Source organism: Ictalurus furcatus, chromosome 11, assembly GCF_023375685.1.
Source record: "Ictalurus furcatus strain D&B chromosome 11, Billie_1.0, whole genome shotgun sequence".
NCBI lineage: Eukaryota > Metazoa > Chordata > Actinopteri > Siluriformes > Ictaluridae > Ictalurus > Ictalurus furcatus.
Genome location: NC_071265.1, coordinates 17,619,951 through 17,643,550, shown reverse-complemented (window position 1 = coordinate 17,643,550; position 23,600 = coordinate 17,619,951). Strand labels below are relative to the sequence as shown.

Below are 23,600 nucleotides of genomic sequence, written 5' to 3'. Positions count from 1 at the left end.
TCAGGCATTATAGGAGAAGACTCAGAGCTGTTATCTTGGCAAAGGGAGGTAGCACAACGTATTGACTAAAAGGGTGCCAATAATTGTTGCACACCTATATTTAACTTTTTTTTTTTGATAAACCTGTGTTTTGTTTGCAATTGTTTGATATCCATGAGAGCAGAGTATTTCTTTGATTTTTTTTTAAAACAAAAGAGCAAAAGTTTAATCAACAAAGACAATTTTTCACAGCCTTCTTTGCTCATATTTACCAAGGATGCCAATATTAGTGGAGGGCACTGTATGCCAATCATGACACTGGCATTGTTTATCCAAACTACAACAAATTTCTATCTAATTCAAACTTTATTATTTATTCTACTGCATTATACTGACTACTGGGTACAAATAACAATCGCTTAATGCCAACTTGTATTTTATTGTCTGTGACGCTGAGCTGATAAGCACATACGGACAAAATATACCTGCTTCTCTCTAGATTTCTTCTACATTCAGAATAATGCTAGCTAATCAAGTTGATATGTCAGGTAAAGTATGAAGCAGCTAGTCCACCTCCAACCATGACGTCTACACAAAGGCAAATATAGAAAACAAACAAACATTTTCCACATTCAATTCATATAATAATTAAAATGTTACCTGTTTACATCAGAGATTTGTTTTTTATTTCTATTTTTAGAGATTCAGCAGAGTCATTACTGATCTTATTAACCACAAAAAAGGCAATTAAGGTAAAGCTCCAAATGTGTTTAAACAAACAAACAACATTGTAGAACGGCATGGCTCGGAGAGTAGTGCCGGCTACAAGGTTTATATTAACTCTCTCGTTCTAATACAGTATCTATCATAACAACTTATACATGAACTTCTATGGTGGACGCTCCACATAAACAGATCAAATAAAACCGTGTATAATAGTTGATACGGTAGCTTTCTGTAAGGAGATATTTCTTTAGCATTTATTGAAGGAGACCCCAGTATGAGCTTTGTAACAGTCAGAGATAAAGCTGTAACTTGAAGTATTCCTGGTATCTTAGGCTACGTCCATATTAATCCGGATAAATTTGAAAATGCCTCTTTTTCTCTACGTTTTGGTAGAGAAAAGATGCAGGCCAACGTTTTTACCCATGCGCGGTATAGGGATGTAAGCGTTTTCGGATGTTTCAGTGTAGTCAGTGTAGTTTTTTGGAAAGCATTTGAAAACGACAGTTTAAAATGAAAATACTGTTTTCAGATCTATCTGGATTAATGTGGACATAGCCTTTGGTAAAATGGCATGCTTATTCATTTAATTGTTTATCGCTGCTATAATATAAGTTGTTTCCACAACATTAAACATAGGTCAGGACGTGCTGTTAAAGGAAAATAATCAACAACAGGACGGTGTGATGCAGCAGAGTTACTATATACTATATGTCCAAATATACCTAAGAAGATATGTTTATCATTTGCGTTAGTTGAGTTAGCTAGCTAACTAACCAATAGGATCAGCTTGCCGTAACTATATCGTTATGCTCTAATGCTTGGACCGTGGTGGATTCAGGCCTTTAATCAAATCAATTTTATATGAAAACACTGAGAAAATCTGTGTTTTCAATGATAAAAGTGTGAGCTTCCATGATTACATTTACTTTTTCCTTGATCATTCTTTCTTTATCCTGTTCAGGGTCATGGTGGGTCCAGATCCTGGGAACACTAGCCATGTGAGGTGGGAGGAAACTGGAGAACCCAGAGGAAACCCACGCAGTCACAAGAGAGCGTCTGCAATGCCGCACAGACAGTAACCTGAGCTCAGGATTGATCCGGGAAACCTGGAGTTGTGAGGCGACAATGCTACCCACTGCACCAACATGCAATGCTTACATTACCTTTTTATTCCTCTTATTATTATTATTATTATTATTATTAATTAATATTATTATTCATTATTATCATAGTATTTATTCCATCTGTGGTAAGTGTGAATGACACATATGAATGACCCTGATACACAGTGTGAAACTGCAGCATTATTGCTACACGGAAACCCGATTCAATTTCATGAGCCATCAACTAGATATTCATTTTAAAGTCATACTGTGGATGAGTTGTTTCCCCTCAGTGTCCTGCACATGCACACACACACACACACACACACACACACACACACACAATACCAACCAGCCAGTGCTATTCAGTATCCAGTAGGTAATGTGTGTGTGTGTGTGTGTGTGCGCACATGTGAGTGATGCCTCTGTCAAGGGGCTCTGCTTTATATCTCAGTGGGTACCTTCATTACGCCCGGCCCGCAATAAGGACAGAACTGAAACGAACATACGCGTACCTCGCACCCCTCCAACCCTCAGTCTGTTGCCTCGCCAGCTGTTCTCCCTGATCCCCTGCAATCGATGAGATTGCCTCCTGAATTGCTTTCCTTTTCCATCACACCAGTGCAGGTCCCATTGTGCTGGGAAGGAATTTCTACATGTGGTAGCAGCAAGAGATTTACTGAGTCGGATACACAATGCTAGCGATCGCTTATCGTTCACCTTCAGACCGGTCTGCTTTAACCAGCCTTCAATAAGAACTGAATGAACAACTCCCACTATACACACACCTACACACACATGCAAAAAGCAATCAAATTTATATATATATATATATATATATATATATATATATATATATATATATATATAGTATACTACTGTATATTCAAAATTAGAAGGTTTTTAGTAAATATTCAATTCTTCCATGTCACATTTTCTCAATGGGAAGTATATTTCAGTGAACAAGATTTATGGGAGTGAAGCTCATCTATGTGAGTGCTGATAGGAAGAGCTGTCTCAGCAAAAAGCGGCTGACCTAGCTTTATTGGCTGATCAATAGGTAGACAGATAGATAGATAGATAGACAGACAGACAGACAGACAGTTTGGTAGATAGATAGATAGATAGATAGATAGACAGACAGACAGACAGACAGACTAACAGTTTGGTAGATAGATAGATAGATAGATAGATAGACAGACAGACAGTTTGGTAGATAGATAGATAGATAGATAGACAGACATTTTGGTAGATAGACAGTCTGATAGATAGATAGATAGATAGACAGTTTGATAGATCGATAAATAGACAGACAGTTTGGTAGACAGTCTGATAGATAGATAGATAGATAGATAGATAGATAGATAGATAGATAGATAGACAGTTTGATAGATGGATAGATAGACAGACAGTTTGGTAGATAGACAGTCTGATAGATAGATAGATAGATAGATTGATAGATCGACAGATAGATAAATAAATCAATCAGTGGATAGATAGACAGTTTGATAGATAGATAGATAGATAGACAGACAGACTGATACATAGACAGATAGATAAATAAATCGATGGATGGATGGATGGATAGATTTCACTGATCAGTTGTTTGATGTATGGCCTACACTTTTATTGTTATCCCTTTTAGAGACTACATCTTGTACATAATCAACTCTAGTCAGTATATTTAAGGAGGCAACTTTACTTCTTTTTTTTCTTTTCTTCTTTTTTTTTTAGGCTCATAGTCTCAGTGGCGTTATGCCTAAGGCAAACAATAAACCTGAATACACTATCCAGTGCTGCCACAGTGCATCCTGCCATGTGTGGCTCTTATCATATGTAACTCTTGGCTTGGTTCAGAAGGTACTGAGCAGTTCCACCCTGTCCGACCCTTATTCTGCATTCTCCACACATCGGCCGCTCTTATGTAACCAGACACTGCAGAGCGCAGACTTTGCCTGGGCGGGGACATAAAGTTGGACTGGAGAGAAGCCTCTACCCCCCTCCTCCTCCTCCTCCATCTCCTCCATTACCCTCCACCCCCATCCATGCACCACTTCAGTCCTCTACAGAGCATTTTCACTGTTACCAACTTCAAAAGAAAGAACAAATAAATAAACACATGGCTGCGGGTACGGATTTCCATTATAAACTGCAGGACAAGTTGAACAGCATCACCTGAAAGAAAAAAATCAAATAAAATAAAGAATCACTACTGCAAAGGGGAAAGGATGCTTACCTTATTCTGAGGTACTGTACTGCGACAGATGTACCCTGGAGGAGAAAACTTCACCAAATTCGGCAGGACTCTCTCTGCAAAAAGGAAAGCTGAAATTTCACAGCACTTTGCTTTTTATCCTCCTTATAAAAAAAAAATAATTAAAAAAAATTACATCTTTTTGTGCAGCGTTGTTGTTGTTGTTGTTGTTGTGTTTCTTCTCTTAAGGTCCCCAACGTTCACACAGATTGGCACACACACCTCGCGGCGTTCAGTGCTGGGACCGGCGGATGCGCAGATACACACATTTTCATTCTCACACACCGCAATCGTCTCTCAGCATCGCAGCCTCCGGCGTTTCGCTGCTGTATTTCCCGGCAGCGCGCTCCGATTGGCCAGCGGAAACTCTCCTTCTCTACGATTGGTCGAGCGTGAGGGGTTTTTTTTTTCCCCCTCGCCGCACGCGCTCCGAAGTAGCCCCACCCCCTTTCCTCTTCTACAGTAGTTCATATGCCTACTACATGAGTCAGTATGTAGGTTCCGTCCCAAACCGCATGATAGCGTACTAAACAGTGTGTCATCAAGTGCGCCATTATTGAAGTGTAGTATTCACATACAATGATTAGGACGCTGTCATGCGCTTTTGGAGATGTATGGATGGGATATCAGATTCCAACTGGAAGTGAGCTGTGTGTGTGTGTGTGTGTGTGTGCGTGTGTGTGTGTGTGTGTGTGTGGGAGGGAGGGAGGGAGGGGGCTGCCAGGAGACTGTCCGCAGATTTCCCTGCTCACTCAGCATCCCACCGTGTGTGTGTGTGTGTGTGTGTGTGTGTGTGTGTGTAGGACAAGGAGGGAGGGAGGGAGATGGAGAAGGTGTTTTTCAGTAGTTCTGCAGTACCACTAGCCCAGTCTGCCTGTGCTTTTTTTGTTGTTGTTGTTGAAAGCAGCATGTAGGTAATATGCTGTGTGTAAATTATTCAACACTGTGGTGAACTCACAAGAGCAGCCTGTATACTTCAAGGGTTTGCTGTCAGAAACTCCAGAAATTACACCACCAATTGGTTTCATCAGCAACCTCATTACTCACTGTCAGTCTTTCTCTCACTACAGCACAGCCCTGCACCATAATGCGCTTTCTGCTCGCTTTCATCAGCCTTGGTATACACCAACACCAAGAGTCTGTTCCCAGCATGTGGGTATAGTATATGTATTTGTTGAAGGTAATATATAAAACAAAATGTCAGTAAGGCTCCGATTTGTTTAGTTTCTCTTAGTTCGACTAAAAAGCCAGGGATTTTTTTTTTCTTCTTCAGCTCCCCTTCAGCTCCTTTCTTCTGGTTTGCGTCGTGGTGCCTCAGCGCTAATGAAATACACTTGATCAGCATCTGAAATCAATCAAATAAAGGGAGACCATCCTTGGCGAAGCTATAAATGATTTTATGGAGTAGAAATTCCCTCTGACGCATTGCTTAGAGCCTAGACCTGATTAATACGCATAAAATCTAAGGTTTTAGAGGTTGTAATGTTCTTTCTTGAAAGGTTTTGACGGTGATAACACACCACAGCTATTTCAGTATTTGTGATCGATAGTATGTTTACTTTTGGGAAATCAATGCACAGATAACATCTGGGATACGAATGCTAAATGGACACGTGAGCCCAAAAGTGAGTCTGTGATTAGATTTATCAGAGACTGAGGTGGCAGCAAAACCTTTTAGCGAGTAACAGACATCCAAATGGTGTTGTTCTGCTGCATCTGGAGAAATCTTTGGCACTGCAGGATTTAGCTTTAGGCAGACGTCTTCTTGTAAATTAAAGGAGAAATTCAAGCAGGACGTAATTGAAAAAACAAAACAAAAAACGCTCATGAGCATTGAACTACTCAGACATATTTTTACTCTGGGCTCAGTGAACGTCCCTTATAAACAATAAAAAGAAGAAAAAAAATCAACCACACACACACACATCACCAACTCAGCAAACAGTGGATTGTTTCCGTGTCCTTTTTGGTGCAGTAAATGCTAAATGCATTTCCATAGCTCATGTTAAGCTGCTGAATCATGTAGTTGTGACACAGAGCATCATTTGTTTGCTCAGCTGGCTTGACAAAACAGCAATGAATGGCATGCGCCCTAAACCTGATCGGATCCATTTCATCCTTGCACAATGTCCTAATTGATGCAAACAATAACAAGTACTTGAGCAGTTAATAGAATGACAATGAAAAAAATGGTTAGGGATGTTTGTATTCCATTACCTACTCACCAGTATCGCATGTTTAAGATCAGGATAGACTGCCTGTTCCTGGGATGTCCAGTATTATCCACAAAAGGCTGGAGCCTACAGGTTTTCTTTACAACTATACCAAGAGCATCCCTGATCCAAGTCATCAGGCGTTTGAGAACAGACAACAGTTGATTGAGTTAAAGGGGGGGTGCTCCTTCTTGACTGGAATTTAAACCTGCATCCACACTGGTTCTTTGTGGATAAAGTTGGACTTCCCTGGCATTTACTCCATTGTGCATTCCATTCTACACACTTATAGAGAGTGACTTACATTTATCTCGTTTATACAGTTGAGCAGTTGAGGTTTAACAGCCTTGCATGGGGCAAGCAGTGACAGCATGGCAGTACTGGATTTTGAGCTCACGACCTTGTGATCAGTGGTCCAGGGTCTTGGTTGCTTAGCTACCGCCTGCTAACACACTTGTTCCATCTTTTAGATGGTTTGGTAATCAAATAATTGATCATTAGCTGATCAACTAGACATGACAGTTTCAGGGCAAACCTCAAACTGTGCTGCTCTCATGGTTCTCAATAACTGCTCTGGAAGGCCTAATTATATATATATATATATAAATATATATATATATATATATATATATATATATATATATATATATATATATATATATATATATATATATATATATATATATATATATAAACCACTGCAGTGTCAGATATTATATATTCGAAGGTTGGATATTCTGGTCCACTCTCTGACCTCAACCTGTTTTTTGTTTGTGTGTTTGTTTGTCTTTCCTCCAGTGCAGCAAATATTTCAATCTGTGTACTTCTGAACTCAGTGTGCATTTCACATCTGATGATTAGTGTACACTGTGTATGGACATATAGAGAAGAACAAAAATGAATAATTTATTTCATTGTGGAAATACTGATAAACTGTCAAAACAGAAAGCCACTTATGGTAAATGTATGTGGCTAATTATTTTGACCAACTATATACACAATATGGACAGGACACCTGATATGTGGACACTTGTCACACACATATTTGAGCCTTCCTCAAACTTTTACCACAAGATTGGAAGCTTACAATTGTATAGGATGTTGTAGTTCAGTCACTGGAACTAAGAGGCCCAAACATGTTCCAGCATGACACAAAGTGCGCAAAGTGAGGTCCATGCAGACATGGTTTTGCCAAGGTTGGAGTGGAAGAACTCGAGTGGCCTGCATAGAGCTCTGACCTCAACCCCAACGAACACCTTTGGGATGAGCTGGAACTCGGACTGAGCCTTAGGCCTCCTCACCCGACATCAGTGTCCGACCTCAATAATGTTCTTGTGGCTGAATGCACGCAAATCTCCACAGCCACATGCCAAAATCTTGTGGAAAGCCTTCGCAGAAGAGTGGAGGTTATTTTAACAGCAAAGGATGACTAAATGTGGAATGGGATGTTCAACACGCACATCATGGGTGTGATGGTCAAGTGTCCACAAACCTTTGGCCATGTAGTGTATTAGGCCTATTTGAATGTGAGGCTTTTTGTTTGTTTGTTTTTTGTTAGTTTGTTTATTTTCTAATTACCTGTCATTATAATTGCACACAGCAGAGGGAGCTGTAGTCCCAGTGAGCAGGACCTTCAGTTTCCTCTGCATGTAACCTTTTCTGTGACTGTCCTCTCACAGATATTAAATCACATTGTATTAAATCTAAACAGGACTTAATTGGCTCATTTAAAATGCGCTTAAATTGTCAACTCGCTAAAAACATACAGGTAAACAATAGTCTGGTTTTCCATCCATTTTCTATACCGCTTATCCTACTGGGTCACGTGGAACCTGGAGCCTATCACAGGGAGCATCAAGGTAGCACAAGGCGGGGTACAATCTAATCCATCACAGGGCACAGTCACATATACATGTGAGTACATTCATACACTATGGACAATTTGGACATGCCAATCAGCCTACCATGCATGTCTTTGGGCTGGGGGAGGAAACCCCCACAGCACGGGGATAACATGCAAACTCCAAACTCCTACACAGGGCCACGGTGGGAATCGAACCCCCAACACTGGATGTGTGAGGTGAACGTGCAAAGCACTAGGCCACCATGAGCCCTAGTCTGCTTTTTGATCATTAATAAATGTAGCCTATTAATATATTTCCAAACTCACATTTAGGTGTAAATGTCAAGCTGAATAGTATAAAGATAGTAAAAGCGATGTAGGCCCTCTTAATTCCCTTGACATATTGGTCTATGCCGATGACGGGAGAAAAAGCCATGAAGGGAGGCACACTGGAATTTAGGACTGAGGGAGGCACACTGGTATTTGGGACCGAGGGAGACGCACTGGTATTTGGGACCGAGGGAGACGCACTGGTATTTGGGACCGAGGGAGACGCACTGGTATTTGGGACCGAGGGAGGCGCACTGGAATTTGGGACCGAGGGAGGCGCACTGGAATTTGGGACCGAGGGAGGCGCACTGGTATTTGGGACCGAGGGAGACGCACTGGTATTTGGGACCGAGGGAGACGCACTGGTATTTGGGACCGAGGGAGGCGCACTGGAATTTGGGACCGAGGGAGGCGCACTGGAATTTGGGACCGAGGCAGGCGCACTGGTATTTGGGACCGAGGGAGGCGCACTGGTATTTGGGACCGAGGGAGACGCACTGGTATTTGGGACCGAGGGAGACGCACTGGAGTTTGGGACAGAGGGAGACGCACTGGTGTTTGGGACCGAGGGAGGCGCACTGGAGTTTGGGACCGAGGGAGACGCACTGGTGTTTGGGACCGAGGGAGGCGCACTGGTGTTTGGGACCGAGGGAGACGCACTGGTACTTGGGACCGAGGGAGACGCACTGTTATTTGGGACCGAGGGAGACGCACTGGAGTTTGGGACCGAGGGAGACGCACTGGCGTTTGGGACCGAGGGAGACGCACTGGCGTTTGGGACCGAGGGAGACGCACTGGTATTTGGGACCGAGGGAGACACACTGGAATTTGGGACCGAGGGAGACACACTGGTATTTGGGACTAGCTGAGAAAATGTTATGAAACAAAGGAGTTGATGCAAAAAGTCTAATTTACTGGTGTAATAGCAGTGCCACATTCTGTTCAGTATAACCCAGCCTGCAGCACATACTGTACACACAATAGGTTTTTGCTGCAAGAAGTATAGCCTTCGCACAGTAACTTTATTTCCATAACAACAACAATGGCTGAGTCAAATGCCGTTTACGATAAGTGTTATAGTGAAACCACGAATTGTAGAGGAATGAATGCGTGAAATATCAGTGCAAGTACAGTTTAGGGTGCAAATAAATTTTTTTTGACTACCATGGTGCTGTTGACTACACCTGTCAGTTTATAAACAAAGATTAATCTTCCTTCCCTGCTGAAAAAAAAAAATTAAAATAGAAACCATCATAGAATTTCTAATGGTTTTAAGGGTTATAAAGGGAATTGTACTGGTTTTAATGGAAACTGTAATGATAGAGTCCCTGTAGGTCTCTATTGGTAATCTGTTGCCTTCAATTGGTGGCATGTTATGTCTAATACCATTAAGGACCAATAATGGTAATTGTTTTAATGGTTAGCTGATTAATGGTTTGTAATGGTATTTGTAGTGGAAAACATTAGAAGTTAGCGCTCAATAAATTGAAACATTGTCAATATAAAATAATATATACACAATTTCAATAAACGATATATCCAGCTACTCATCATCAATGCTAATGTCACTTAACGTTACCTTACCCTGATAGCTGTGAATAAATTCCTCCACAAACAACTTATATATACTTGATTCAGCTTGGAGTCCTTAATTGCTGAGTGGCCTCCAACAATTCTATCTCTGAACATTAATCTCAGCAAAAAACGAGGTGCAGCTGTGGCTCAGGTGGTAGAGCGGGCTGTCCACTAATCGCAGGGTTGGTAGTTCGATTCCCGGCCCACATGACGAGGTGACCTTGGACCCTAAGTTGCCCCCAATGGCAAGTTAGCGCCTTGCATGGCAGCTCTGCTACCATTGGTGTGTGAATGAGAACCAGTGTAAAGCGCTTTGAACCGCTAAGGTTAAAAAAGAGCTATATAAGTGCAGAGCATTTACAATGAGGTGAAAAATATTTCCATTGTGATGTTACAGCTGTAAGGCTTACTGGAAACCATTTGACCCTGCTGCAGCTGTCTGCCCATAGTGCTACACCAACACACACTTCTGCTGCATATTGGTGGCTAGACGGCAAACATCTTATTTATAGTTAAAAATACCATTTAGTTATTTTATAATTTGATATGTGTTTACTCATTTTTCCCCAGTATATATTTAGCATATTTCATTGTCTTTAACATGTCATATTTTCTCTCAGCACAAACTGTAAACCTCTTAAAGTACTATATTAAAACTAAGTATTTACGTTAAAGTGCTTGTTAGCACCTCCAAAAAATCTGAGAGTGATATGGCATGCTGTTGTACAGAAGTGGAAAATCAGTGAGTCCCATGCATGACAAACATCTTGCAACACTACGCCTGACTCTCTAGGAAGTTGCGATAATGGTCGTCATGCATAGTGCCCTTTGCAATTGGCATTAAATGGGAGTGAAGGTTTTATGAGAGGCATCCATGTGCAGTTTAGCCCAGACAGTCTATTTATTTCTGTTCATGGCTTTGCTCAGACCAAGGTTGTCTGTGTGTCGAACCTGAAATGACCTAACTGCTTAAAGCTTAAGCTATGTTTGTTAAAAAGACTTCTGTGCCTTGATAGGAATTCATCTGGTACAAATTCGCTATATGTCCTGTTTTATTGCTCTTTTGTTCTGTTTCACATTGAGTCATTCAAGCCAGGACTCATGCATTCCTGGCACACCTTCCAGTGTAAGACAATTCACCAATTTATTTCATGACGCTAAACTATCTATTGTAATATTAAACATATTAGGTGAATATTCTGAGCCCTTGAAACCTTCCATCCATCTTCTATACCACTTTATCCTTCCTTCAGGGTCATCTTGGATGGGGAATCTTGGAGCCTAATCCAGGGAGCATTGGGCCCAAGGCAGGTTACAACCTGGACAGGGTGCCAATCCATCGCAATCCATTCATACACTATGGACACTTTGGACACACCAATCCGCCTACCATGCATGTCTTTGAACTGGGGGAGGAAACCAGAGTATCCGGAGGAAACCCCTGCAGCACGGGGAGAACGTGCAAACTCCGCACACACACAGCCACGGTGGTAATCGAACCCTGGACCCTGGAGGTGTGAGGCGAACGTGCTAACCACTAAGCCACCGTGTGCATCACACAGACGCCACAGATGTAGCCTTCCTACAAATGTACCACTGTACCAGTGTCTCATATTAATGAGTAATGTAGATGAACACTTCAAATTTGTAATCATATTTGATGGAGAGAAAGAAAAACTACAAGAACAAATTGAAGGCATGAATTTATTTTTAACAAACACTGAAATGCTTCACTTTTTCTGCACATGATCCCTTTCATAGGCAAAAATTGATCAGTCTTAAACATAAGGACAGTGCTAGGTATCAGAAGATACATACATAAATAGAAACAAGTAAACAGTTGTCTCAACCATAGGCAGTCGATGATGTACCTATATAATAGATGTGCTCTATTTGTGAGTCGAAGTGTTACATAAGAAAAAGACGATAAATGTCTCTGGTTATTTTCTTTATATGTACAGTTCATGGGTGGTGGTTGTTGTTTTTTGCGTCAGCAAACGGTGTCTTCAAAATTCCTATAAAAAAAGTTCAAATGCAAACCTCATATCAGATCAGATTTGAAAACGAAATCATATTGCATGTGTGATAACTGACACGACTCTCTATAGAAACGTGTGGACTTACCTTTTGAGCAAACTGTGATCCTGCTGCTCCTAATTTGGGACTGAAACAAATGTAGGCAGAAATGTAACACAAACAGGTGTAAATGCCATCTAGCAGTAATTATGACAGCTGAAGCAACATCAATTGCGGTGGGTTTTAACTTCATTTGTTTCAACAGCTATAAATAAATGAAACGATCAAAAACTAGATTGTTTTTTTTTTTACTTTTAAAAGCAATTTCATATACATGATCATTATTGCAACGCAAAATTCACCCCATGAACATAACAAATAATCATGATTCTACCCTGACAGAGAATTTTAATTTACATGCAGTGAATGTAGGAAGAAGAGTTTATTAGGGTAAGTGCTGCCGGCGAGTTATGGTAGGCTCCCTAGGGCCTAATGGGGAGCTGGGTGCTGAGTCAGGGAAATGTGATTTCCTTTCCCGTTGTACACATATGGAGCCACACCAGATTTAATTTACATAGCAGTAGAACTCAACATGCAACAGCAAAGACTGCGCTATCCAAATTTAGCACCCACCATACAAGGTCAGCACATGGGGGGTGGGGTCGAGAGAGAGACAGTTGTCAAGACTCAAATAGATGTAAAGTACTTAGGACTCTAAATTGCTTATCTGGAACACCTCGGCCTATTACGGCCAAATAAATACTAGTCCCTTGAGGGAGCATCTTGAAATACAAATTGCTCACAGTGGAAGATGAATTCATCGGGATTCACCATCACGTTTAGTGATAAAGTGACAAGAAATAGCGTATATCTAATCATTTATGTGAGATATTATGTGCCTAAGTAAAGGAACAAACATTGATCTGAACCACACTAGAGACACTGACCAACATGAATATGGCTCTTTACCTTATTTCTTATCAGCATCAGGATTCACTGGTTCTGTAGGGGAAGAAAAAAACATTCCATGTTAGGCTAAGTACCACTGGGTGGTGTTACATGGCCTAATGCAAAGCAGGGTTACTGTTACCACCTGAAGTGGATTATTTTCACCATATCCAGAAGTTTGTCATTCCTCTTATACCACAGAAATTGATTAAAAAAATTATTAACAAACACAATTTGTGCTTTTTTTTTTTTTAATAAATTTTATTTTATAATTGTTCAGAGTTACATGTTGTGGAACATCCTTAGGGCAAGTTACTTCCTGTTATCACTTACATTATAGCATCTATAAACAACTGTTCCAGCACCAGACACTCTTTTTTTCAGTCTCTTAATTTAATAATGAAGTTAAAATGACAAAAAATACAGCTTGTCACGTTACCAAGAAACTGGAATTTGCAAAGCAGAGCTCTGTCCTAAAGACTTGCCCATGGCAGAAAACTTTCTGACTGTTACTAAGCACTGATACCCAGAACTCATTTCCATAAATGTTAAATAAATCTACTTAGAGAAAGCTTCACCATATCCATAGTTTTACATTTTTCTTTGTTAAATAACAAGAGCTTTTTAATCTGGTCATCTCTTTTTAATCTGTAATTTAATTCATATAAACCTGTGAGATGAATTACATCCAGAAATAGAGGCAGTTATGGGCTTTTCAGATTCAAGAATTTAACAGCATTGTGGTATTTAACTGCTATTAAACAACCATAATATATTGCTTAACCTGATGATAACTTTTACATTTATTATATATTATATATTATAAAGGAGATCACCAAATCTGACTAATTCTGCATTTGTTTAATCCAAAAATAACCATCAAAGTGAGTGCGGCCCCTATTTGTTTGGTCAGCTGTAGACATTCATTAACCTACACTTATTATCCCCTGGTTGACTTACGTTTGACCTCCAGCTTGCAGGAGACAACCGCCTCACCATATTCGTTGATGGCCTTGCAGGCGTACACACCGCCATCAAAGTTACCGGGCTTGCGGATCTCCAGAGAGCAGATGCCCTGGTTGTTTAACTGCCTGAACTTGGGGTCATCACCGATGATCATCTGGTTCTTCATCCACTGAATCTTCGGCTGCAGAGAGAGGAAAGGGAGATGAAAAGGAAATTAAGTGATTTGGTCCATACTCCTTGCAGCGATACAACTTTTCACAAGGTGGGTGGACACCCTGGACGGGGCGCCAACCCATCGCAAGGCACAATCGCACACACATTTACACACTACGGTGAACTCAGAATGACAATCCACCTACAATGCATGTTTGTGAACTGATGGAGGAAACCGGAGTACTAGGAGGAAACCCCCGAAGCACAGGGAGAACATGCAAGCTCCGCACAAACAGGGCAGAGGCAGGATTCAAACCCCCAACCCCAGAGGTGCAAGACAAACATTGTTGATGGATGAATTAAGTCACATGTCCATGAGCCCTACTATGCATTCCTGTTATACTCACTTCTAAGACGCCTTGGCTGTTAAACAGCATGATCACTGTCAGGGGCCTCTCTTGGCTACAAGCAGCAATGCCACTCATTCAGTTCTCGCCAGTGTGAATTTATTCTATTTCATTTCTATCCCAAGAGCTTTTGCTATCGACTAAGATGAGCTGGCTGCCAGCTTCCAGTGGCCAGTCACATTTTACCTTTACTACCACACATTGCTAGGTTACTGCTGCCTGTACATCACATGATATTAATACACATCTATAACTGCCGACTTTTCGACTACGTTTAGTCTACTTCTAGTCAACTCTCGAACTTCTGCACTGACTTGCTCAAGCAATGCACTCCTATAGGCAGACTAATCTGAATAAAAGAAGTAAGGCTGAAGTGAAAGACATGCCTTAGGGAATCCTCTGACGGAGCACAGCAGCTTAGTGGTGTAGCCCACAGTGGCGCAGCGGTCTGGCATGTTGGTGGTGAACTTGGGGGCCTCGCTGAAGTTGTGTTCCTTGTAGTCTGGTGGTTTATAGTCAATACCTGATCGAGAATAAGATAAAAGTCAAACATATCCCGTCTTTTTTGTTTTTTACCTCATATCGTGAAACATTTTTATTGAGTGCTAACCTCCCAGAGAGCTCAAAGATGCTTAAAAGTCATCTTTGATGATGCCAAATGGCTTCAGTGGCAAATTACAACTGACCAAAAATAGAACAATGGGATCATCATTTTTATGGGCCATATCAGTCAGTCCATCCAGTAATGGACGTCTATGAATATCTCTGGTCAGTGTTTGTCCATGAGGGACATAGCATATTCTACCAAATACAGATCATACAGTAATAAAGCATTTAGTTTTACCTGTCTTCTGGATGGTAGCAAAGTTCTTTGTAACAGCGGCGTCATTGCTGATTCCACACTTGTTCTCAGAGAAGACCCTGAAACTGTAAGTATTTCCCATGATCAGGTCTGAGACAGTGGCATTCAGTCTGTGATAGTGTTCCAGCACTGTGAACCAGTCCTGTGGAGAGGAAACAACGACACTGGATGAGTACAAATTATTGATCAGAATTATATGGGCCAAGTCTGATATTCCTAAGCAGTCAGTAATGCATTTCAGTAAGCAGTAAAAGACTGACTTGTCCTTTATTTGAACAATTTTGTTAAAAACTCAGCAAATTGGATAAAAAAACAAAAACCCTTACATATCAGCTTACTAAGAGTTGTCATGAGCACTTTTTAATGTTAGAGATTAGAGTTAATAAAATACACTCAAACCATCCAATGAGTTCCTTGAATGAGTACATATTTTATATTCCTTAAATTAAAAAAATATATATATATTATAAATATATATATATATATATATATATATATATATATATATATATATATATATATATATCCGTAAAACTGAAATAGCAGAAGAGGACTTGTATACAAATATGGACATGTAAACCGCACTGTGCAAACACTGTCGGTTTTCTATTCCCCAGTTATTCCCCATACACAAAGCAGTAAATCTATATGATTACAGTGACCATATTACTTAACAAAATAAGCCCTTACCCCGGTCTTTTTGTCAGCCTTCTGCACTGTGTATCCAGTGATAGTTGTGTTTCCATTATCCTTTGGCTCGGTCCATTCCAAAGCAACATTGAACCCCCAGGTGTCCACAATCTTTATACTTCCGGGTGGACCTGGCAGTTCTGTGATTCAGCACAAACAGCATGATGTTAGAAATGACAAATTTCACGGGGACACTTTAGCAGAACCAAACATTAACAAAGTACTAACATTCTGCTTAAAGACATAATGTGGCATCATAAGTTTACATCATCTTGTAAACTTAAAACATTTACAAAACTGGAAATATGGATAACTTGGGTTAAACTTAGGGTTAGGATATGCAATGCTTCTTATAACTTAATGTGTGAGAAGTCTCTCACTTAAATGCTGTAATGCGCCTCGCCCCATTTTTCTACAATTTCTTACTGACATCGGGTTGGAGAAACAAACAACCATAACATAACCAAACTGTCAATAGTTCTTAGCCTATGAATCTCAGAAGAAAATAAATGGAAGGAAGTTCCTGTACTGGTGTTAAATCTTTGGTTACGATGTTAAGCCACAAATTCTAAGCTTACCAATAATCTGCAGAGTTAGCTGGGCTTTGTCTTCAAAGCTTTCCACTTTAACACACATCTCATAGACACCAGAGTCAGCTCGCTCAGATGCACGGATGAAAAAGATGCTGTCTCTGTCAGTGTTGCGGATGTTCACTCTCTTGGTGTCAATGGGCTGGCCATCCTTTGTCCAGGTGACAGCAGGCTGGGGTTTCCCCTGTAAAGGTGAAACAGTAAACTGAATTGGTAAAGGCTGCAAGGAACAGCCACAAAAAAGGTCTTATTGTGTTTCTGAACATGCTTTTATACAAAACAGAAGATTTAAGGTGCACATACACTGAAGGGGATGACAAGGTTGACTTTCTCTCCAACGTTAATCACATAACGCTGCCTCAGGAAACGTGGCAGACGAATCTTGGGGCGATCTATAGGGGGTAAGAACCAAATTTACATGTAGCTTACAAAATACATTCCTTCATTCATTTACAGTAACACATTTAGCCTGGTCAGGATTCCAGTGGATCCCCGGAACACTGGGGGTGAGACAGGAATACAAGCTGCATGGGACACCAGTCCATCACAGAGCCTGATTCACACACACATTCACATACTCATTCACATTAGTGTGTTTAAAAGAAACTTGAGAACCCAGAGGAAACCCACATGAACATGGGGAGAACATGCAAAACCCCACACCGCCATGCAGCTACAAAATAATTACTTATTTATTCAGTTGTGCTGTTTATCTACTTGTTGTCCATTTTTTTTATTAACTCACCAATTATATGGGTGATATTTTACCTTTATTTATGCAATTCAGAACAATATGCATGTCAGTTTTTAAACTTTAAGTGCATGATCTTCAGAGTTAAAATTAGACCTCTAGGCTTTTCGAGCCTTAAGAGCAACACATGTTAATTGCCTTAAATCTAGCTGAACCTGTTCCTAAATTATTTTATGGTGATTTGGGTGAGGGGAAAAAAACGCTGAAAAGCTGAGTCACTGAAGTCAGATTAAACTTCATATTAGAATGGTAAAGGCATGATAACACGAGTCCAGTTCTCTACAACACTAATCACTAACTTATCTTAAAACTGTAGTGCAAATCTACTTTGGGCTGTTGGACATGCTGACCACAGGCCTGTTCATCTCATCACAGCTGTAAATAGGCCAGTCTGACACATCCTACCCTCTTATGATGTATGATGGAGAGCTTGAGTTACGTTGTGTAACCAAAACACTAAGCTCCAGGAGGAGCTTTTTTCCCCATATATAGGGAAAAAACGGCAGACTCCAAAAAAAAAAAAAAAAAGCCAAGCAGACTCCACTGATATTGTAGTTTTTTTAAGGCTTAACTTGTGTAAATGTCATCTCAGCAGGAGCACTCTTATTTTACCTTTACACTTACACTGCCAACAAGACCACACATGCAGCCATAAAGTCTTAGTGTAAACTGATATGCACTGGAGTCACTGGCATTTGTTGCCAAATTGCTGCCAGCAAGTGTTCCTGTACACATGCATCTGTAATTAAATTAACCAATTCTTTAAAAAACCTTCATTAAACATTACCAGCTATATGTGCACCTGTATCAATGGCTTTTTCAGTGGTCTGCCTTTCAGAATACATGGCCTGTTTCCAGAGTAATAGAGCGTCTCTGGCATACGCTACCCCAAGATGCCCTCAGCTGTGACAGTGTGAGAACACATGAGAATGTCACCCACCCCCTTCACATAAACTGTTCACATTTGCCACCATCGCTCTTGGGGTAAGTAGCTTGACAACGCTCCAGAATGCAATCTGTCCTAGCCATGTAAAACTTCCACGTGTAATCCATGTTAATGAAAAGCACTTCCCAGTCATTTTCCCATGATTTGTGACTGGGATTGTCTTATTTATATGGGGACCTAATTCATAAGATGCCCATCTCCATTGTAGGTATCTTTGCTAGAAAAGAACCTAGGCATTGAAGCACCATAAGAACCTGCCACTGTACACCCCTCCATGTGCGTAGAAAACGTGCGTAGATTGGAATCAAGTTACCTTCCAATATAGCTCAACTTTCCATTCTGCATATACGCGGTCTTTCTTTAGGTTCATTTAATTGCATGGTTAAGCCAATCTTACCCAACTGCACATTATTCTCCAGAGCAAAGATTCAGTACTTATGTGCAACCAGAAATTTATCTGGCACCAAACTGGCTTCTGGTGGTGTTCAAGCCACATAGTGTGATAAACAACATACTTGATGCATTCAGCTTTGTAAAATAACCCCATCAGTGAGCCTGATCCAAACATGTCAGCAAGCTGTACCTTTACACCAAGGGGTTTCAAACATTTTGCAGCGAGGGGCTAGTTCATCTATAAACTCAATTCCACAGACTCCCTCAACACAAATGTATGAACATAACCCAATTCCAATATTAAATGTGTAAAATAACATTTCTGGGTCTATTTCAATGCCATCAAAGTTTTTATTATACTTTCTATTTATAAAGTTGACATTATTTATTAGCCTACTTGTTCTTGGTTATTGAAGCATTGACATTAAATTTAAGGAAATACAGCTAGCAACTATAAGAACTCAATATAACTTTGATAGTGGTGGGTTTTGATTTACAACACTGAAACAATATATATATATATATAAAAATAGTAAAGTTTGCTTCACAGGTGCCACATTGAGAACACTGCCTTACACAACCAGTTCAAACTTTCGTGCACACTCTTGCCCAACACTCTGGAGAACTTATAGAAGGAAGGCATGCCCCTTGCCCAATACACATTGGCAATTTTATGTCTTTTATGCACACTTATGCAAAATACCAGAGCATACCCAGGACTTCTCAACTCAGATTTTCTATTAGTGGTTGAGCGGTAGAATTTCTTGGCCAGGAAAACTGCACTTACCAACAACTTCTCTAACCAGGATGGCATCAGGTAAAGTAGCAGGGGGGCTGCGGCCACCAGCATTCACAGCCACCACCCTGATGTTCAGACGGTCACCAGTGGTCTGGTTCTTAATGACATAACGGCAGGAAATGGTGAGCTCCTCATTAACAGCCTTCCAATCACCAGCTATAAGTTAAAAAAAACAACAACAACAAAAAAACAATTCAATTCATGTGCAAGAAAATGTGAGGATGTATACTTAAGAGTAGAGACCCAGTTCTTTTCAGACCCAGTGTATAATGAGCTCAGGGCAGAACAGACCAAGAAACACTTCCTATTTTATTTATTGAGAATGAAGAGCAATTTTGAGGATATCACTGTGGGAGACTGACCTTGAATATATAAACAGTTTCAGAATTTGTCATTGGATTTGGTATGAAGCAATCCAAACTACTGTAGCGATGTTATGCAGGTTATATATGACTCTTAAAAGATTTCTTGACTAGCTTGACTTTATGAATGCTACTAAACAACATTTCAACACTATATAGTTTCATCAATGATTAAAATTATATATATTATATATATATATATATATTTTTTTAAATATTATTCTCAGAGTGCTTTGTCCTGCACTATCATTAGCATCTCTCTTCTGTGAAAAACTTTGATTTGAAAAATCGCAAAAATGCATTAAGTGAAAAATGTTTTCTTTTATATTTACCATTTTTAATCGTCACATGTTTTTTTTTCCATCAGCTTTAAAAGTTGAAACCTGTTTCTGCAACAAGGATGCACTCTGCAACACAGTGCTACTGCTAGAAATGCCTCACTCTTTATAGGGCAATGAGATAGGTGTGGGTGTAAATCTATTGGTGACACTTTGAGGACAGGTGCAACTGAGAAGTCTGACCAACCAATGAACCTGTATGCTACAATTTTCTCTTCACTGCAGTGCAGGGCGGTGTAGTGGTACATGGTGCTTCAAATGATCAGTAAAATAATTTTCTATGTCTTTTAAATATCCTAAGAATGTTATGCACGGCAAATGCAGTGTCACTTAAAGATTAGTCAGGCCAAAACATCAATCCTGATTTACCACTAGGTTTTATACAGTATGTTGGGTTTGATCTGGTATGTCTTAGGTCAGAAACAGACTTACTTCCTTCCTTGCAGCATTCCACAGTGTATCCATCCAAGCCAGCGTTCCCAATGGTAGCAGGAGGTCTCCACTGGATAGTGACCGAAACATCATTGACATCCTCTACAACTAATTCCAGAGGCTCACTAGTGGGCTCTGAGAGAACAAGAACAGTTCAAAATCACAAAGTTTGTTCATTTATACATCTTCAGTAACCACTTGATCTTGGTCAGCTTATTCCAGGAATAAGCTGAGGCAGGAATATGCCAAGGATGGGACACCATGAATGGGAATACATCCATAGACACCACACTATCTCTCACTCACACATTCATTCACACCTTGGGCCAATTAAGCAGAGCCAGTCCTACAGAAAAAAATCCCATGGAAGGCCCACAGTAGTAAACAACGAGATGGAGAAAAGCAGAAAGCACATATTTTACCTGCAGGAGGAGGGGGTGTAGGAGCTTTGATCTCAGCTGGTGGAGCTTCAGCAGCAGGGGCTGTCATTAAATAAGCAAGGCTTTATTAGAAGCAGCAGCTAGCAAGCAGACTTTCCTTTAGAACAAGGCAGTACATGAGTTCTTAAAGACTTTTTAAACAATGTACATTTCTATCCTAGGCTAGCTCCCAACACACCTATGGCAGGTAATCAAAGTTAGGAGAATGCTGACTGTCAGATGCTTTGAGATGTGGAAAGGAGTACAAATGTGCCTGTAGATAACCACTGAGTAAAGAAAGCACCAAACATTTATGCACTTTTACTAATTCTGAGGTAAATATGGTCCCCAGTGCAAATCCTAAGTACAGTTTTGTTTTTGCATCCGGGATAATTAATGCAAAATCCTAGTATTAGGAACAATCTGGCATTTGGGCTGTACCTTGTTATCTTCTTACACAGTGTTTGCAACATCAGTTGATTACAAACATTAAAGCGTTAGTGAACAGGATGAAGCAAAGGAACACTTTTAAATGCTGGACAAGTGGCAACAATGATGAAATCCTATAAGACAGGGTTTCGCAATCCAGTTTTTATGGGCTGCTAACACACCTGATCCATGCGTTTGTTAACACTGAATACTTGGTACATCTATGCTGGGAGCTGCAATGGAGCAAAAATGGTGGACTATCTGTAATCTCCCAAAAAACTGGACTGTGAAACATGAGAATAGGCCAGGTGTTGTGAATTCCAGTTCTGGGGATCAAACTCGTCAACGTCTACCCCATCATAAGTTGGATAAGACATTATGGAAATGGAAAACCTGTATGCCAGGACTGGAGTTGAGAACATTTGGCCTGGAAAAAAAAAAAAAAAAAAAAAAAAAGTTTCATTCTGACAAAGAAAAAAAAAGAAAAGAATTAATATTATTACCATCCGCAGCAGCTTATTGTTAAATATTAGATATTACTTTAAAACGTCTATGCAAAAAAATCCAATGTTAAAAGCTTTGAACATTAAAAAGCATGACCTTCTAGCATAAGTGCATAACGCAAATTATTATAATGCACGGAAATGCCAATAATAAAGCAAGGACTAACAAGACAGGAAATTAAAACCATTGCTTTAAAGAGGAATTTGGAAGCAAATAGCCAGATGTTGTTAGGTCTAGAAATGTAGTTTATTGTAATAGTGGATTCACACAAGAAAAGGATGTTAAACGAATAATTAAGCGAATACATTAAGCAGCCTACTAAAAAGAATTGGTAATTTGCAATGTTATAGACTGTTATAGAGATATATTGTGCTTAAGTGGAAGGAGGCTATTTATGGCACAGATAAACTAGAGGCTGAAGATCTAATCAGGGTTTAAGTTTACGCCCAGGCTTCACTGAAGTGTCAGAATCCCAAATTAAGAATCGAAGTGCTGAATGAATACTTACAATGTCTCATTTAAGATGGACGTAAACATATACGTTAAGAATGAACTCAACACTGGAGATTTCGCTGTAAACAAACTACTGCTTTAAGTGCCCTTGTATTCGAATAATTATATTGTTGTATAGTTATACATTTTGAACTGTATACTTCTTAATCAAACTTATGCCTTAGCATAGCTAGAGAAAAATATGGGCAATTCCAGATTCCAGCCAAGTACAGCTGAGCCCTAAAACATTCCACCATAACCGGTCAGCTGTCTTCTGCTCGCTGTAGATGCCCAATATGTCCAACACAATGTCGATAATTTCTCACCGCACTTCTCAAAGCAGAGTAAAAATAGCAAAATGGGCATCCTGTTTCTCACGGAGAAGATTTATATGCTACTGCAGAGATGTTCAAAGGGATTCCAGCAAAACAGCTGTGGCTCTTTGAAGTTGTTGCTTTCATGCCTATTAAACAATAAAACTCTTGTACATATTATAATGTCAGTGAACTCTCCTCGGCTGGTTAGTGCTTTACAACATGCTCAATGAGGACGGACTAGTGAATCCACTTTGTCACTTTTTACATTAAAGAAGTATTGTAAATAATAGGAAGTTGTGCTTTAGAGCCCAGGAGAAAGGGATGGGTTTGGGGGAAGGTTGGGTATTGGGGTTGTAAGTTTTCAGGACCCTAAACAGTACCGTCTTTGGGCACCTCCGCTGGTGGAGCCTCGACTGGAGCTTCCTCAGCGGCTGGAGGAGCCTCGGCGGGTGGAGCTACAGCTGGAGGAGCTTCGACGGGTGGAGCTTCAACTGGAGGAGCCTCGGCGGGTGGCGCGTCAGCCGGAGGAGCCTCGGGTGCAGGTTTGGGCTTCGACGGCGGCGCCTCCTTCTTCGCCACCTTGACCCCTTTCTTAATGGGTGCTGACTTGGCCGGCATGATTGTCCGCAGGAAAGATCCCTGTCGCAAACTCGACACCTTCGACTGCGTCTCGGAAGCTGGGGGCGGCCTTATATATAGCTATACCGCGCGCGAGGCGCTGCAGGACTCCGCCCACTCACTCACTGAGCTCTTACGTCATGAT

The 23,600-nt window shown here is 40.4% G+C and overlaps 2 protein-coding genes across 5 annotated transcripts in view; both read right to left on the bottom strand.

The window, feature by feature from the left end:
• LOC128614663 (synaptotagmin-2) overlaps positions 1-4,641 on the bottom strand; it is a 55,444-nt gene extending 50,803 nt beyond the window's left edge. The window contains exons 1-2 of one of the 3 annotated variants that reach the window (XM_053636199.1): positions 4,199-4,640; positions 4,045-4,118 (exon numbers count right to left, since the gene is read on the bottom strand). The gene's annotated coding sequence lies outside the window, so the exon portion shown is untranslated. Of the gene's footprint in view, positions 1-4,044 lie in introns of all 3 variants that reach the window. The other 2 variants (XM_053636201.1, XM_053636196.1) reach the window with 2 other exon arrangements.
• Positions 4,642-11,713: 7,072 nt separating this feature from the next.
• Positions 11,714-23,598, bottom strand: mybphb (myosin binding protein Hb). 2 transcript variants are annotated; one of them, XM_053636539.1, is made up of 13 exons: positions 23,218-23,598; positions 21,099-21,158; positions 20,677-20,811; positions 19,533-19,700; positions 16,959-17,047; positions 16,644-16,839; positions 16,066-16,205; positions 15,358-15,517; positions 14,900-15,036; positions 13,948-14,134; positions 13,009-13,041; positions 12,148-12,187; positions 11,714-12,038 (listed from the first exon to the last, which is right to left on the bottom strand). In XM_053636539.1, the coding sequence occupies exons 1-11, from the start codon at positions 23,453-23,455 to the stop codon at positions 13,010-13,012; spliced, it is 1,542 nt and encodes a 513-aa protein (XP_053492514.1). In that variant the 5' UTR covers positions 23,456-23,598; the 3' UTR covers positions 11,714-12,038; positions 12,148-12,187; position 13,009. The 2 variants fall into 2 exon arrangements, with proteins under 2 accessions (XP_053492514.1, XP_053492515.1); XM_053636540.1 differs by lacking the exon at positions 21,099-21,158.
• Positions 23,599-23,600: the final 2 nt, after the last annotated feature.

Excerpts from the sequence above, each read along its gene's own strand:
- mybphb (XM_053636539.1), bottom strand. The coding sequence starts at position 23,455 with ATGCCGGCCAAGTCAGCACCCATTAAGAAAGGGGTCAAGGTGGCGAAG. Across the intron at positions 20,812-21,098 it reads TACACCCCCTCCTCCTGCAG|AGCCCACTAGTGAGCCTCTG; the intron begins GTAAAATATGTG and ends TTGTTCTCTCAG. Across the intron at positions 15,037-15,357 it reads TGCTACCATCCAGAAGACAG|GTATTGACTATAAACCACCA; the intron begins GTAAAACTAAAT and ends ATTCTCGATCAG.